The sequence below is a fragment of the Oncorhynchus tshawytscha genome, unplaced genomic scaffold (genome assembly GCF_018296145.1).
Source record: "Oncorhynchus tshawytscha isolate Ot180627B unplaced genomic scaffold, Otsh_v2.0 Un_contig_3602_pilon_pilon, whole genome shotgun sequence".
Classification (NCBI taxonomy): Eukaryota; Metazoa; Chordata; class Actinopteri; order Salmoniformes; family Salmonidae; genus Oncorhynchus; species Oncorhynchus tshawytscha.
The window spans coordinates 47,915-64,778 of NW_024609728.1; the positions used below are offsets into that span (position 1 = coordinate 47,915).

The 16,864-nt window shown below is 47.0% G+C and overlaps 1 protein-coding gene across 1 annotated transcript in view; it reads right to left on the reverse strand.

The window, feature by feature from the left end:
• Positions 1-16,864, reverse strand: part of LOC121845658 (NT-3 growth factor receptor-like) — a 110,326-nt gene that overhangs the window by 14,387 nt on the left and 79,075 nt on the right. The window contains exons 8-9 of the mRNA XM_042317330.1: positions 9,144-9,253; positions 8,647-8,842 (exon numbers count right to left, since the gene is read on the reverse strand). Of these exons, the coding sequence (XP_042173264.1) occupies positions 8,647-8,842; positions 9,144-9,253 (306 nt within the window). The remainder of the gene's footprint in view (positions 1-8,646; positions 8,843-9,143; positions 9,254-16,864) is intronic.

Here is a 16,864-nt window from a genome sequence, read left to right on the forward strand (position 1 = left end):
TCTTCATCCCTCCCTCCAACCTACTCTTCAACCCTCCTTCCTTCCCTCCCTCCAACCCTCCCTTCAACCCTCCTTCCCTCTCTTCATCCCTCACTCCCTCCAACCCTCCCTCCTTCCCTCCCATTACCCCTCCCTTCAACCCTCCTTCCCTCTCTTCAACCCGCCCTTCAACCCTCCTTCCCAACCTCCCTACAACCCCCCTCCCCTCCCTCCCTTTAACCCTCCCTTCAAAGCTCCTTCCCTCCCTCCAACCCTCCCTCCCTCCCTCCAACCCTCCTTCAACCCTCCTTCCCTCCCTCCAACCCCCTTCAACCCTCTTTCCCTCTCTTCATCCCTCCCTCCCTCCCTCCAACCCTCCCTTCAACCCTCCTTCCTTCCCTCCCTCCAACCCTCCTTCCTTCCCTCCCTTCAACCCTCCTTCCCTCTCTTCATCCCTCCCTCCCTCCAACCTACTCTTCAACCCTCCTTCCTTCCGCCCTTCAACCCTCCTTCCCTTTCTTCATCCCTCCCTCCCTCCAACCCTCCCTTCAACCCTCCTTCACTCTCTTCATCCCTCCCTCCAACCTACACTTCAACCCTCCTTCCTTCCCGCCCTTCAACCCTCCTTCCCTCTCTTCATCCCTCCAACACTCCCTTCAACCCTCCTTCCCTCTCTTCATCCCTCCCTCCCTCCAACCCTCCCTTCAAACCTCCTTCCCTCTCTTCACCCCTCCCTCCCTCCAACCCTCCTTCCCTCTCTTAAACCCTCCCTCCCTCCAACTCTCTCTTCATCCCCCTCCCTCCAACCCTCCCTCAAACCTCCTTCCCTCCCTTCAACCCTCCTTCCCTCTCTTTATCCCTCCCGCCCTTCAACCTTTCCTCCCTTCAGCCCCCTCCCTCCATCCCTCCCGTCATCCCTTCCTCCCTCCCTTCATCCCTCCCTTCTTCCCACCCACCCTCCCTTCAACCCTCCCTCCCTTCATCCAGGGTAACTCCAATCATACGATCCAAGGTAACTCAAATCATACAATCCAGGGTTATTCCAATCACACAATCCAGGGTTATTCCATCATACAATCCAGGGTTATTCCATCATACAATCCAGGGTTATTCCATCATACAATCCAGGGTTATTCCAATCATACAATCCAAGGTAACTCCAATCATACACTGTCACACCTCCTCACTGTCAGAACAGCTAGATCCCCCTTCCATCGACTCCATTCCAGACATTATTATGAGCCCTCCTCCCTCTCTGTTAGAACAGCTAGATCCCCCTTCCATTGACTCCATTCCAGACATTATTATGAGCCCTCCTCCCTCTCTGTTAGAACAGCTAGATCCCCCTTCCATTGACTCCATTCCAGACATTATTATGAGCCCTCCTCCCTCTCTGTCAGAACAGCTAGATCCCCCTTCCATTGACTCCATTTCAGACATTATTATGAGCCCTCCTCCCTCTCTGTTAGAACAGCTAGATCACCGTTCCATCGACTCCATTCCAGACATTATTATGAGCCCTCCTCCCTCTCTGTTAGAACAGCTAGATCCCCGTTCCATCGACTCCATTCCAGACATTATTATGAGCCCTCCTCCCTCACCTGGCAACCATCATTACGTACACCTGGGAACCATCATTACGTACACCTGGCAACCATCATTACGTACACCTGGCAACCGTCATTATGCACACCTTGCAACCCTCATTATGCACACCTGGCAACCCTCATTATGCACACCTGGCAACCCTCATTATGCACACCTGGCAACCATCATTACGTACACCTGGCAACCATCATTACGTACCCCTGGCAACCATCATTACGTACCCCTGGCAACCATCATTATGTACACCTGGAAACCCTCATTATGTCACCTGGCAAACCTCATTATGTGACCTGGCAACCCTCATTATGCACACCTGGAAACCCTCATTATGCACACCTGGCAACCCTCATTATGTCACCTGGCAAACATCATTATCCACACCTGGCAACCATAATTATGCCCACTCGGACTTCATCACTATCTTGATTACTCCCCTTTTATCTAGCTCTCTGTAGCCTCACTCATCAGGTAGTATTGGTTCTGTTCTCTTGTCCAGACGCATCTCTTGTTTTGTATCTCTCCATGTTCATTATTATTAAACTCACAAACTGCACCTGCTTCCTGACTCCTGCTTCCTGACTCCTGCTTCCTGACTCCTGCTTCCTGCTTCCTGACTGCTGCTTCCTGACTGCTGCCTGCTTCCTGATTCCTGACTCCTTCTTCCTGAAACTTGCTTCCTGACACCTGCTTCCTGACTCCTGCTTCCTGACTCCTGCTTCCTTCTTCCTGACTCCTGCTTCCTGACACCTGCTTTTGACTCTGACTCCTGACTCCTGCTTCCTGACTCCTGCTTCCTGCTTCCTGCTTCCTGACTGCTGCTTCCTGCCTCCTGCTTCCTGACTGCTGCTTCCTGCCTGCTGCTTCCTGACTGCTGCTTCCTGATTCCTTCTTCCTGAAACTTGCTTCCTGACACCTGCTTCCTGACTCCTGCTTCCTGACTCCTGCTTCCTGACTCCTGCTTCCTGCTTCCTTCTTCCTGACTCCTGCTTCCTGACTCCTGCTTCCTGCTTCCTTCTTCCTGACTCCTGCTTCCTGACTCCCTGCGTCTCCATTACAAGCTGTCTCAAAACAGAGCAGCGCGCCGTAACTCCACAATACAGAACTAACATTCACAACATAATAATAGAATAACACTAGTAAGTCAAAACACTGACCGTAGTCCACAATTTCTGAAAAATTTATGAAAAAGTGGTCATGTGAAACTAATGAATGAGTGAAAAGAGGGATATTCTGCTAACATTCATCATGTTAATACGCCACCAATTCTCAGGGGTCAGACTGTCTTCTACCACTAGAGAAGCTCTGAGTGATGTGAATAATCCCAATGGGGTCAGACTGTCTTCTACCACTAGAGAATCTCTGAGTGATGTGAATAATCCCAATGGGGTCAGACTGTCTTCTACCACTAGAGAAGCTCTGAGTGATGTGAATAATCCCAATGGGGTCAGACTGTCTTCTACCCCTAGAGAAGCTCTGAGTGATGTGAATAATCCCAATGGGGTCAGACTGTCTTCTACCACTAGAGAATCTCTGAGTGATGTGAATCATCCCAATGGGGTCAGACTGTCTTCTACCACTAGAGAATCTCTGAGTGATGTGAATAATCCCAATGGGGTCAGACTGTCTTCTACCACTAGAGAATCTCTGAGTGATGTGAATCATCCCAATGGGGTCAGACTGTCTTCTACCATTAGAGCATCTCTGAGTGATGTGAATAATCCCAATGGGGTCAGACTGTCTTCTACCCCTAGAGAAGCTCTGAGTGATGTGAATCATCCCAATGGGGTCAGACTGTCTTCTACCACTAGAGAATCTCTGAGTGATGTGAATCAATCAGACTGTCTTCTACCATTAGAGAATGGGGAATCATCCCAATGGGGTCAGACTGTCTTCTACCACTAGAGAATCTCTGAGTGATGTGAATCATCCCAATGGGGTCAGACTGTCTTCTACCACTAGAGAATCTCTGAGTGATGTGAATCATCCCAATGGGGTCAGACTGTCTTCTACCATTAGAGAATCTCTGAGTGATGTGAATCATCCCAATGGGGTCAGACTGTCTGAGTGATGTGAATCATCCCAATGGGGTCAGACTGTCTTCTACCATTAGAGCATCTCTGAGTGATGTGAATCATCCCAATGGGGTCAGACTGTCTTCTACCACTAGAGAATCTCTGAGTGATGTGAATCATCCCAATGGGGTCAGACTGTCTTCTACCACTAGAGAATCTCTGAGTGATGTGAATCATCCCAATGGGGTCAGACTGTCTTCTACCATTAGAGAATCTCTGAGTGATGTGAATAATCCCAATGGGGTCAGACTGTCTTCTACCATTAGAGAATCTCTGAGTGATGTGAATCATCCCAATGGGGTCAGACTGTCTTCTACCACTAGAGAATCTCTGAGTGATGTGAATCATCCCAATGGGGTCAGACTGTCTTCTACCACTAGAGAATCTCTGAGTGATGTGAATCATCCCAATGGGGTCAGACTGTCTTCTACCACTAGAGAATCTCTGAGTGATGTGAATCATCCCAATGGGGTCAGACTGTCTTCTACCACTAGAGAATCTCTGAGTGATGTGAATCATCCCAATGGGGTCAGACTGTCTTCTACCACTAGAGAATCTCTGAGTGATGTGAATCATCCCAATGGGGTCAGACTGTCTTCTACCACTAGAGAATCTCTGAGTGATGTGAATCATCCCAATGGGGTCAGACTGTCTTCTACCACTAGAGAATCTCTGAGTGATGTGAATCATCCCAATGGGGTCAGACTGTCTTCTACCCTAGAGAATCTCTGAGTGATGTGAATAATCCCAATGGGGTCAGACTGTCTTCTAGAGAATCTCTGAGTGATGTGAATCATCCCAATGGGGTAGAGAATCTCTGAGTGATGTGAATCATCCCAATGGGGTCAGACTGTCTTCTAGAGAATCTCTGAGTGATGTGAATCATCCCAATGGGGTCAGACTGTCTTCTCTCTGAGTGATGTGAATCATCCCAATGGGGTCAGACTGTCTTCTACCACTAGAGAATCTCTGAGTGATGTGAATCATCCCAATGGGGTCAGACTGTCTTCTACCACTAGAGAATCTCTGAGTGATGTGAATCATCCCAATGGGGTCAGACTGTCTTCTACCACTAGAGAATCTCTGAGTGATGTGAATCATCCCAATGGGGTCAGACTGTCTTCTACCACTAGAGAATCTCTGAGTGATGTGAATCATCCCAATGGGGTCAGACTGTCTTCTACCATTAGAGAATCTCTGAGTGATGTGAATCATCCCAATGGGGTCAGACTGTCTTCTACCACTAGAATCTCTGAGTGATGTGAATCATCCCAATGGGGTCAGACTGTCTTCTACCACTAGAGAATCTCTGAGTGATGTGAATCATCCCAATGGGGTCAGACTGTCTTCTACCACTAGAGAATCTCTGAGTGATGTGAATCATCCCAATGGGGTCAGACTGTCTTCTACCACTAGAGAATCTCTGAGTGATGTGAATCATCCCAATGGGGTCAGACTGTCTTCTACCACTAGAGAATCTCTGAGTGATGTGAATCATCCCAATGGGGTCAGACTGTCTTCTACCACTAGAGAATCTCTGAGTGATGTGAATCATCCCAATGGGGTCAGACTGTCTTCTACCACTAGAGAATCTCTGAGTGATGTGAATCATCCCAATGGGGTCAGACTGTCTTCTACCATTAGAGAATCTCTGAGTGATGTGAATCATCCCAATGGGGTCAGACTGTCTTCTACCACTAGAGAATCTCTGAGTGATGTGAATCATCCCAATGGGGTCAGACTGTCTTCTACCACTAGAGAATCTCTGAGTGATGTGAATCATCCCAATGGGGTCAGACTGTCTTCTACCATTAGAGAATCTCTGAGTGATGTGAATCATCCCAATGGGGTCAGACTGTCTTCTACCACTAGAGAATCTCTGAGTGATGTGAATCATCCCAATGGGGTCAGACTGTCTTCTACCCCTAGAGAATCTCTGAGTGATGTGAATAATCCCAATGGGGTCAGACTGTCTTCTACCCTAGAGAATCTCTGAGTGATGTGAATCATCCCAATGGGGTCAGACTGTCTTCTACCACTAGAGAATCTCTGAGTGATGTGAATCATCCCAATGGGGTCAGACTGTCTTCTACCACTAGAGAATCTCTGAGTGATGTGAATCATCCCAATGGGGTCAGACTGTCTTCTACCATTAGAGAATCTCTGAGTGATGTGAATCATCCCAATGGGGTCAGACTGTCTTCTACCACTAGAGAATCTCTGAGTGATGTGAATCATCCCAATGGGGTCAGACTGTCTTCTACCACTAGAGAATCTCTGAGTGATGTGAATCATCCCAATGGGGTCAGACTGTCTTCTACCACTAGAGAATCTCTGAGTGATGTGAATCATCCCAATGGGGTCAGACTGTCTTCTACCACTAGAGAATCTCTGAGTGATGTGAATCATCCCAATGGGGTCAGACTGTCTTCTACCACTAGAGAATCTCTGAGTGATGTGAATCATCCCAATGGGGTCAGACTGTCTTCTACCACTAGAGAATCTCTGAGTGATGTGAATCATCCCAATGGGGTCAGACTGTCTTCTACCACTAGAGAATCTCTGAGTGATGTGAATCATCCCAATGGGGTCAGACTGTCTTCTACCACTAGAGAATCTCTGAGTGATGTGAATCATCCCAATGGGGTCAGACTGTCTTCTACCACTAGAGAATCTCTGAGTGATGTGAATCATCCCAATGGGGTCAGACTGTCTTCTACCACTAGAGAATCTCTGAGTGATGTGAATCATCCCAATGGGGTCAGACTGTCTTCTACCACTAGAGAATCTCTGAGTGATGTGAATCATCATCCCAATGGGGTCAGACTGTCTTCTACCACTAGAGAATCTCTGAGTGATGTGAATCATCCCAATGGGGTCAGACTGTCTTCTACCACTAGAGAATCTCTGAGTGATGTGAATCATCCCAATGGGGTCAGACTGTCTTCTACCACTAGAGAAGCTCTGAGTGATGTGAATCATCCCAATGGGGTCAGACTGTCTTCTACCACTAGAGAATCTCTGAGTGATGTGAATAATCCCAATGGGGTCAGACTGTCTTCTACCACTAGAGAATCTCTGAGTGATGTGAATCATCCCAATGGGGTCAGACTGTCTTCTACCACTAGAGAAGCTCTGAGTGATGTGAATAATCCCAATGGGGTCAGACTGTCTTCTACCATTAGAGAATCTCTGAGTGATGTGAATAATCCCAATGGGGTCAGACTGTCTTCTACCACTAGAGAATCTCTGAGTGATGTGAATCATCCCAATGGGGTCAGACTGTCTTCTACCATTAGAGCATCTCTGAGTGATGTGAATAATCCCAATGGGGTCAGACTGTCTTCTACCCCTAGAGAAGCTCTGAGTGATGTGAATCATCCCAATGGGGTCAGACTGTCTTCTACCACTAGAGAATCTCTGAGTGATGTGAATCATCCCAATGGGGTCAGACTGTCTTCTACCATTAGAGAATCTCTGAGTGATGTGAATCATCCCAATGGGGTCAGACTGTCTTCTACCACTAGAGAATCTCTGAGTGATGTGAATCATCCCAATGGGGTCAGACTGTCTTCTACCACTAGAGAATCTCTGAGTGATGTGAATCATCCCAATGGGGTCAGACTGTCTTCTACCACTAGAGAATCTCTGAGTGATGTGAATCATCCCAATGGGGTCAGACTGTCTTCTACCACTAGAGAATCTCTGAGTGATGTGAATCATCCCAATGGGGTCAGACTGTCTTCTACCACTAGAGAATCTCTGAGTGATGTGAATAATCCCAATGGGGTCAGACTGTCTTCTACCACTAGAGAATCTCTGAGTGATGTGAATCATCCCAATGGGGTCAGACTGTCTTCTACCACTAGAGAATCTCTGAGTGATGTGAATCATCCCAATGGGGTCAGACTGTCTTCTACCACTAGAGAATCTCTGAGTGATGTGAATCATCCCAATGGGGTCAGACTGTCTTCTACCACTAGAGAATCTCTGAGTGATGTGAATCATCCCAATGGGGTCAGACTGTCTTCTACCACTAGAGAATCTCTGAGTGATGTGAATCATCCCAATGGGGTCAGACTGTCTTCTACCACTAGAGAATCTCTGAGTGATGTGAATCATCCCAATGGGGTCAGACTGTCTTCTACCACTAGAGAATCTCTGAGTGATGTGAATCATCCCAATGGGGTCAGACTGTCTTCTACCACTAGAGAATCTCTGAGTGATGTGAATCATCCCAATGGGGTCAGACTGTCTTCTACCACTAGAGAATCTCTGAGTGATGTGAATCATCCCAATGGGGTCAGACTGTCTTCTACCACTAGAGAATCTCTGAGTGATGTGAATCATCCCAATGGGGTCAGACTGTCTTCTACCACTAGAGAATCTCTGAGTGATGTGAATCATCCCAATGGGGTCAGACTGTCTTCTACCACTAGAGAATCTCTGAGTGATGTGAATCATCCCAATGGGGTCAGACTGTCTTCTACCACTAGAGAATCTCTGAGTGATGTGAATCATCCCAATGGGGTCAGACTGTCTTCTACCACTAGAGAATCTCTGAGTGATGTGAATCATCCCAATGGGGTCAGACTGTCTTCTACCATTAGAGAATCTCTGAGTGATGTGAATCATCCCAATGGGGTCAGACTGTCTTCTACCACTAGAGAATCTCTGAGTGATGTGAATAATCCCAATGGGGTCAGACTGTCTTCTACCCCTAGAGAAGCTCTGAGTGATGTGAATAATCCCAATGGGGTCAGACTGTCTTCTACCATTAGAGAATCTCTGAGTGATGTGAATAATCCCAATGGGGTCAGACTGTCTTCTACCATTAGAGAATCTCTGAGTGATGTGAATCATCCCAATGGGGTCAGACTGTCATCGTTTATAGCTAAATCTGCTGCAATACATCCTTTGTCACTGTTCTGAGACCTATAGCTTTTGCTGTACGATGTGTCCCTGTCTAAGAAAATGTTGTGGTTACCGTCAGGGTCAAAGGGCGGAGCCGTGAGGAAGTGTCCGTAGACCGTCTTGGTGACGGTCCCCAGGGAGTTGGAGGCCTCCAGCGTGTAGTTTCCGTTATCGTAGTGTGTTGGGTTGAGAAGAGTCAGACATCCCTCCAGATAGTCCCGGTAGAAATCCATCTCTGTCCTGATGTACTCACTCTGCAGGATCTCTCTCTGTGTACAATCATGATTAGAATACGGTTTCATTTTTTTTGTCCTTTTCAAAAGACCCAAACTCTTGACATCAGTGGTTCTGAATCCTGATTCTGGGGGAACCCCAAGGGGAGGCTGTTTTGGGTTTTCCCCCAGCATTAGTCGCCTGATTGATATCTCAGCATCAAGCCGTTGATTGTTTCAGTTAGCTGTGTAGTTCTGGGGTAAAGACTAAAACCTGCACCTCTTGTGGTCTCTAAGACCAGAATATGTACATGCTGCTTTACATATTAGAAATTAATAAAAAGGAATAAAATCACACCTGTTTGTGGTACCATCGCAGCGTCGGGTAGGGATAGCCTCTCACTGTGAACTCTATGCAGGTGTCATGGCGTCGCTCAGGCTCGGACAGTTTCAGGATGACTGGTGGAACTGGAAGGGGAGCAGAGGAAACTGTGAAGGTTTTGACACAGCATGGCTCGGACAGTTTCAGGATGACTGGTGGAACTGGAAGGGGAGCAGAGGAAACTGTGAAGGTTTTGACACAGCATGGCTCGGACAGTTTCAGGATGACTGGTGGAACTGGAAGGGGAGCAGAGGAAACTGTGAAGGTTTTGACACAGCATGGCTCGGACAGTTTCAGGATGACTGGTGGAACTGGAAGGGGAGCAGAGGAAACTGTGAAGGTTTTGACACAGCATGGCTCGGACAGTTTAAGGATGACTGGTGGAACTGGAAGGGGAGCAGAGGAAACTGTGAAGGTTTTGACACAGCATGGCTCGGACAGTTTCAGGATGACTGGTAGAACTGGAAGGGGAGCAGAGGAAACAGTGAAGGTTTTGACACAGCATGGCTCGGACAGTTTAAGGATGACTGGTGGAACTGGAAGGGGGCAGAGGAAACTGTGAAGGTTTTGACACAGCATGGCTCGGACAGTTTCAGGATGACTGGTGGAACTGGAAGGGGAGCAGAGGAAACTGTGAAGGTTTTGACACAGCATGGCTCGGACAGTTTAAGGATGACTGGTGGAACTGGAAGGGGAGCAGAGGAAACTGTGAAGGTTTTGACACAGCATGGCTCGGACAGTTTCAGGATGACTGGTAGAACTGGAAGGGGAGCAGAGGAAACTGTGAAGGTTTTGACACAGCATGGCTCGGACAGTTTCAGGATGACTGGTAGAACTGGAAGGGGAGCAGAGGAAACTGTAAAGGTTTTGACACAGCATGGCTCGGACAGTTTCAGGATGACTGGTAGAACTGGAAGGGGAGCAGAGGAAACTGTGAAGGTTTTGACACAGCATGGCTCGGACAGTTTCAGGATGACTGGTGGAACTGGAAGGGGAAACTGAGGACAGAGGAAACTGACGATTTTGACACACAATGGTGTCTTCTAACTTCTAATGGTTGGCCAATTCCACAAGCTAGATTTCACAATGCAAAACATTAATAATTTAAACACTGTTATGATTAAAACACTGTTATGATTCAACACTGATATGATTAACCACTGATATGATTAACCACTGATATGATTAAAACACTGTTATGATTCAACACTGATATGATTAACCACTGATATGATTCAACACTGATATGATTCAACACTGATATGATTGGGGCGGCAGGGTAGCCTAGTGGTTAGAGCGTTGGACTAGTAACCGAAAGGTTGCAAGTTCGAATCCCCGAGCTGACAAGGTACAAATCTGTCATTCTGCCCCTGAACAGGCAGTTAACCCACTGTTCCTAGGCCGTCATTGAAAATAAGAATTTGTTCTTAACTGACTTGCCTAGTTAAATAAAGGTAAAATAAATAAATAAATAAAAAAGATTAAACCACTTAATAAAGACTAGTAGCTGGTTAGCTGGCTAGAGGACAGCTAGCCGTGGCTAATAAAGACTAGTAGCTAGTTAGCTGGCTAGAGGACAGCTAGCCGTGGCTAATAAAGACTCGTAGTTGGTTAGGTGGCTAGAGGACAGCTAGCCGTGGCTAATAAAGACTAGTAGCTAGTTAGCTGGCTAGAGGACAGCTAGCCGTGGCTAATAAAGACTCGTAGTTGGTTAGGTGACTAGAGGACAGCTAGCCGTGGCTAATAAAGACTAGTAGCTAGTTAGCTGGCTAGAGGACAGCTAGCCGTGGCTAATAAAGACTCGTAGTTGGTTAGGTGGCTAGAGGACCGCTAGCCATGGCTAATAAAAACTAGTAGCTAGCTAGCTGGCTAGAGGACAGCTAGCCATGGCTAATAGAGACTAGTAGCTAGTTAGCTGGATAGCTCCTGATGGAAGTTCCAGTTATAAGGAATAGAAATAGCAGATCCGTACCAAATTAGGTGAGGCGGGTTGCAGGAAAATATATTCAGTTCGTAGACAGAAAGTGAGATTAAGCTATACCAGCTATTTACACGGGATGCGACAGATACACACGTTCTACTGCACCGCCATCTTGGATCCCAAGTGGGACAACCACATATCACATGATAGCTAGGTGGGACAACCACATATCACATGATAGCTAGGTGGGACAACCACATATCACATGATATCTAGGTGGGACAACCACATATCACATGATAGCTAGGTGGGACAACCACATATCACATGATAGCTAGGTAGGACAACCACAGTCACAAGATAGCTAGGTGGACAACCACATATCACAAGATAGCTAGTTGGACAACCACATATCACAAGATAGCTAGTTGGACAACCACATATCACAGTCACATGATAGCTAGGTGGACAACCACATATCACAGTCACATGATAGCTAGGTGGACAACCACATATCACAGTCACATGATAGCTAGGTGGACAACCACATATCACGTGATAGCTAGGTGGACAACCACATATCACATGATAGCTAGGTGGGACAACCACATATCACATGATAGCTAGGTGGGACAACCACATATCACATGATAGCTAGGTGGGACAACCACATATCACGTGATAGCTAGGTGGACAACCACATATCACATGATAGCTAGGTGGGACAACCACATATCACATGATAGCTAGGTGGACAACCACAGTCACAAGATAGCTAGGTGGACAACCACATATCACAAGATAGCTAGTTGGACAACCACATAATACAGTTACATGATAGCTAGGTAGGACAACCACATATCACAAGATAGCTAGGTGGACAACCACATATCACAAGATAGCTAGTTGGACAACCACATTTCACAAGATAGCTAGGTGGACAACCACATATCACAAGATAGCTAGTTGGACAACCACATATCACAAGATAGCTAGTTGGACAACCACATAATACAGTTACATGATAGCTAGGTAGACAACCACATATTTCAGTTACATGATAGCTAGGTGGACAACCACATATCACAGTCACATGATAGCTAGGTGGATAACCACATATCACAGTCACATGATAGCTAGGTGGACAACCACATATCACAGTCACATGATAGCTAGGTGGACAACCACATATCACATCATAGCTAGGTGGACAACCACATATCACAAGATAGCTAGGTGGATAACCACATATCACAGTCACATGATAGCTAGTTGGACAACCACATATCACAGTCACATGATAGCTAGGTGGACAACCACCGTCACATGATAACTAGGTGGACAACCACATATCACAGTCACATGATAGCTAGGTGGACAACCACATATCACAGTCACATGATAGCTAGGTGGACAACCACAGTCACAAGATAGCTAGGTGGACAACCACATATCACAGTCACATGATAGCTAGGTGGACAACCACATATCACATGATAGCTAGGTGGACAACCACATATCACAGTCACATGATAGCTAGGTGGACAACCACATATCACATGATAGCTAGGTGGACAACCACATATCACGTGATAGCTAGGTGGACAACCACATATCACATGATAGCTAGGTGGACAACCACATATCACGTGATAGCTAGGTGGACAACCACATATCACATGATAGCTAGGTGGGACAACCACATATCACAAGATAGCTAGGTGGGACAACCACATATCACATGATAGGCTAGGGGACAACCACATATCACGTGATAGCTAGGTGGACAACCACAGTCACATGATAGCTGTGGTACATTGAATTCCGGCGCCGACAGAGATGGCCGCCTCGCTTCGCGTTCTAGGAAACTATGCAGTTTTTTGTTTTTTTACGTGTTATTTCTTACACTAGTACCCCAGGTCATCTTAGGTTTCTTTACATACAGCCGAGAAGAACTACTGAATATAAGATCAGCGTCAACTCACCATCAGTACGACCAAGAATATGTTTTTCGCGATGCGGATCCTGTGTTCTGCCTTACAACCAGTGTAACGGAGTGGATCACATGCAGCGACCAAAAAAAAAAAAACGACTCAGAAAAAGAGGGAAACGAGCGGTCTTCTGGTCAGACTCCGGAGACGGGCACATCGTGCACCACTCCCTAGCATTCTTCTTGCCAATATCCAGTCTCTTGACAACAAGGTTGACGAAATCCGAGCAAGGGTAGCATTCCAGAGGGACATCAGAGACTGTAACGTTCTCTGCTTCACGGAAACATGGCTAACTGGAGAGACGCAATCCCGAAGCGGTGCAGCCAGCGGGTTTCTCCACGCATCGCGCCGACAGAAACAAACATCTTTCTGGTAAGAAGACGGGCGGGGGCGTATGTCTTATGGCCAACGTGACATGGTGTGATGAAAGAAACATACAGGAACTCAAATCCTTCTGTTCACCTGATTTAGAATTCCCCACAATCAAATGTAGACCGCATTATCTACCAAGAGAATTCTCTTCGATTATAATCACAGCCGTATATATCCCCCCCCAAGCAGACACATCGATGGCTCTGAACGAACTTTATTTAACTCTCTGCAAACTGGAAACGATTTATCCGGAGGCTGCATTCATTGTAGCTGGGGATTTTAACAAGGCTAATCTGAAAACAAGACTCCCTAAATTTTATCAGCATATCGATTGCGCAACCAGGGGTGGAAAGACCCTGGATCATTGTTACTCTAACTTCCGCGACGCATATAAGGCCCTGCCCCGCCCCCTTTCGGCAAAGCTGACCACGACTCCATTTTGTTGATCCCTGCCTACAGACAGAAACTAAAACAAGAAGCTCCCACGCTGAGGTCTGTCCAACGCTGGTCCGACCAAGCTGACTCCACACTCCAAGACTGCTACCATCACGTGGACTGGGAGATGTTTCAGTATTGCGTCAGACAACAACATTGACGAATACGCTGATACGGTGTGCGAGTTCATTAGAACGTGCGTTGAAGATGTCGTTCCCATAGCAACGATTAAAACATTCCCTAACCAGAAACCGTGGATTGATGGCAGCATTCGTGTGAAACTGAAGGCACGAACCACTGCTTTTAATCAGGGCAAGGTGTCTGGTAACATGACTGAATACAAACAGTGCAGCTATTCCCTCCGCAAGGCTATCAAACAAGCTAAGCGCCAGTACAGAGACAAAGTAGAATCTCAATTCAACGGCTCAGACACAAGAGGTATGTGGCAGGGTCTACAGTCAATCACGGACTACAGGAAGAAACCCAGCCCAGTCACGGACCAGGATGTCTTGCTCCCAGGCAGACTAAATAACTTTTTGCCCGCTTTGAGGACAATACAGTGCCACTGACACGGCCTGCAACGGAAACATGCGGTCTCTCCTTCACTGCAGCTGAAGTGAGTAAGACATTTAAACGTGTTAACCCTCGCAAGGCTGCAGGCCCAGACGGCATCCCCAGCCGCGCCCTCAGAGCATGCGCAGACCAGCTGGCCGGTGTGTTTACGGACATATTCAATCAATCCCTATACCAGTCTGCTGTTCCCACATGCTTCAAGAGGGCCACCATTGTTCCTGTTCCCAAGAAAGCTAAGGTAACTGAGCTAAACGACTACCGCCCGTAGCACTCACATCCGTCATCATGAAGTGCTTTGAGAGACTAGTCAAGGACCATATCACCTCCACCCTACCTGACACCCTTGACCCACTCCAATTTGCTTACCGCCCAAATAGGTCCACAGACGATGCAATCTCAACCACACTGCACACTGCCCTAACCCATCTGGACAAGAGGAATACCTATGTGAGAATGCTGTTCATCGACTACAGCTCGGCATTTAACACCATAGTACCCTCCAAGCTCGTCATCAAGCTCGAGACCCTGGGTCTCGACCCCGCCCTGTGCAACTGGGTACTGGACTTCCTGACGGGCCGCCCCCAGGTGGTGAGGGTAGGCAACAACATCTCCTCCCCGCTGATCCTCAACACTGGGGCCCCACAAGGGTGCGTTCTGAGCCCTCTCCTGTACTCCCTGTTCACCCACGACTGCGTGGCCATGCACGCCTCCAACTCAATCATCAAGTTTGCGGACGACACAACAGTGGTAGGCTTGATTACCAACAACGACGAGACGGCCTACAGGGAGGAGGTGAGGGCCCTCGGAGTGTGGTGTCAGGAAAATAACCTCACACTCAACGTCAACAAAACTAAGGAGATGATTGTGGACTTCAGGAAACAGCAGAGGGAACACCCCCATCCACATCGATGGAACAGTAGTGGAGAGGGTAGCAAGTTTTAAGTTCCTCGGCATACACATCACAGACAAACTGAATTGGTCCACTCACACAGACAGCATCGTGAGGAAGGCGCAGCAGCGCCTCTTCAACCTCAGGAGGCTGAAGAAATTCGGCTTGTCACCAAAAGCACTCACAAACTTCTACAGATGCACAATCGAGAGCATCCTGGCGGGCTGTATCACCGCCTGGTATGGCAACTGCACCGCCCTCAGTAGTAGTGAGGTCTGCACAACGCATCACCGGGGGCAAACTACCTGCCCTCCAGGACACCTACACCACCCGATGCTACAGGAAGGCCATAAAGATCATCAAGGACATCAACCACCCGAGCCACTGCCTGTTCACCCCGCTATCATCCAGAAGGCGAGGTCAGTACAGGTGCATCAAAGCTGGGACCGAGAGACTGAAAAACAGCTTCTATCTCAAGGCCATCAGACTGTTAAACAGCCACCACTAACATTGAGTGGCTACTGCCAACACACTGTCAATGACACTGACTCTACTCCAGCCACTTTAATCATGGGAATTGATGGGAAATGATGTAAATATATCACTAGCCACTTTAAACAATGCTACCTTATATAATGTTACTTACCCTACATTGTTCATCTCATATGCATACGTTGATACTGTACTCTATATCATCGACTGCATCCTTATGTAATACATGTATCACTAGCCACTTTAACTATGCCACTTGGTTTACATACTTATCTCATATGTATATACTGTACTCGATATCATCTACTGTATCTTGCCTATGCTGCTCTGTACCATCACTCATTCATATATCCTTATGTACATATTCTTTATCCCCTTACACTGTGTATAAGACAGTAGTTTTTTTGGGAATTGTTAGTTAGATTACTTGCTCGTTATTACTGCATTGTCGGAACTAGAAGCACAAGCATTTCGCTACACTCGCATTAACATCTGCTAACCATGTGTATGTGACAAATAAAATTTGATTTGATTTGATTTAGCTAGGTAGACAACCACATATTTCAGTTACATGATAGCTAGGTGGACAACCACATATCACAGTCACTTGATAGCTAGGTGGACAACCACATATCACAGTCACATGATAGCTAGGTGGACAACCACATATCACAGTCACATGATAGCTAGGTGGACAACCACATATCACATGATAGCTAGGTGGACAACCACATATCACAGTCACATGATAGCTAGGTGGACAACCACATATCACATGATAGCTAGGTGGGACAACCACATATCACAAGATAGCTAGGTGGGACAACCACATATCACATGATAGGCTAGGGGGACAACCACATATCACGTGATAGCTAGGTGGACAACCACAGTCACATGATAGGCTAGGTAGGACAACCACAGTCACAAGACACACACACACACACACACACACACACACACACACACACACACAGACACCAGTGGATTGAAACCTACACTGTACAGTTGGGAATGATAACCA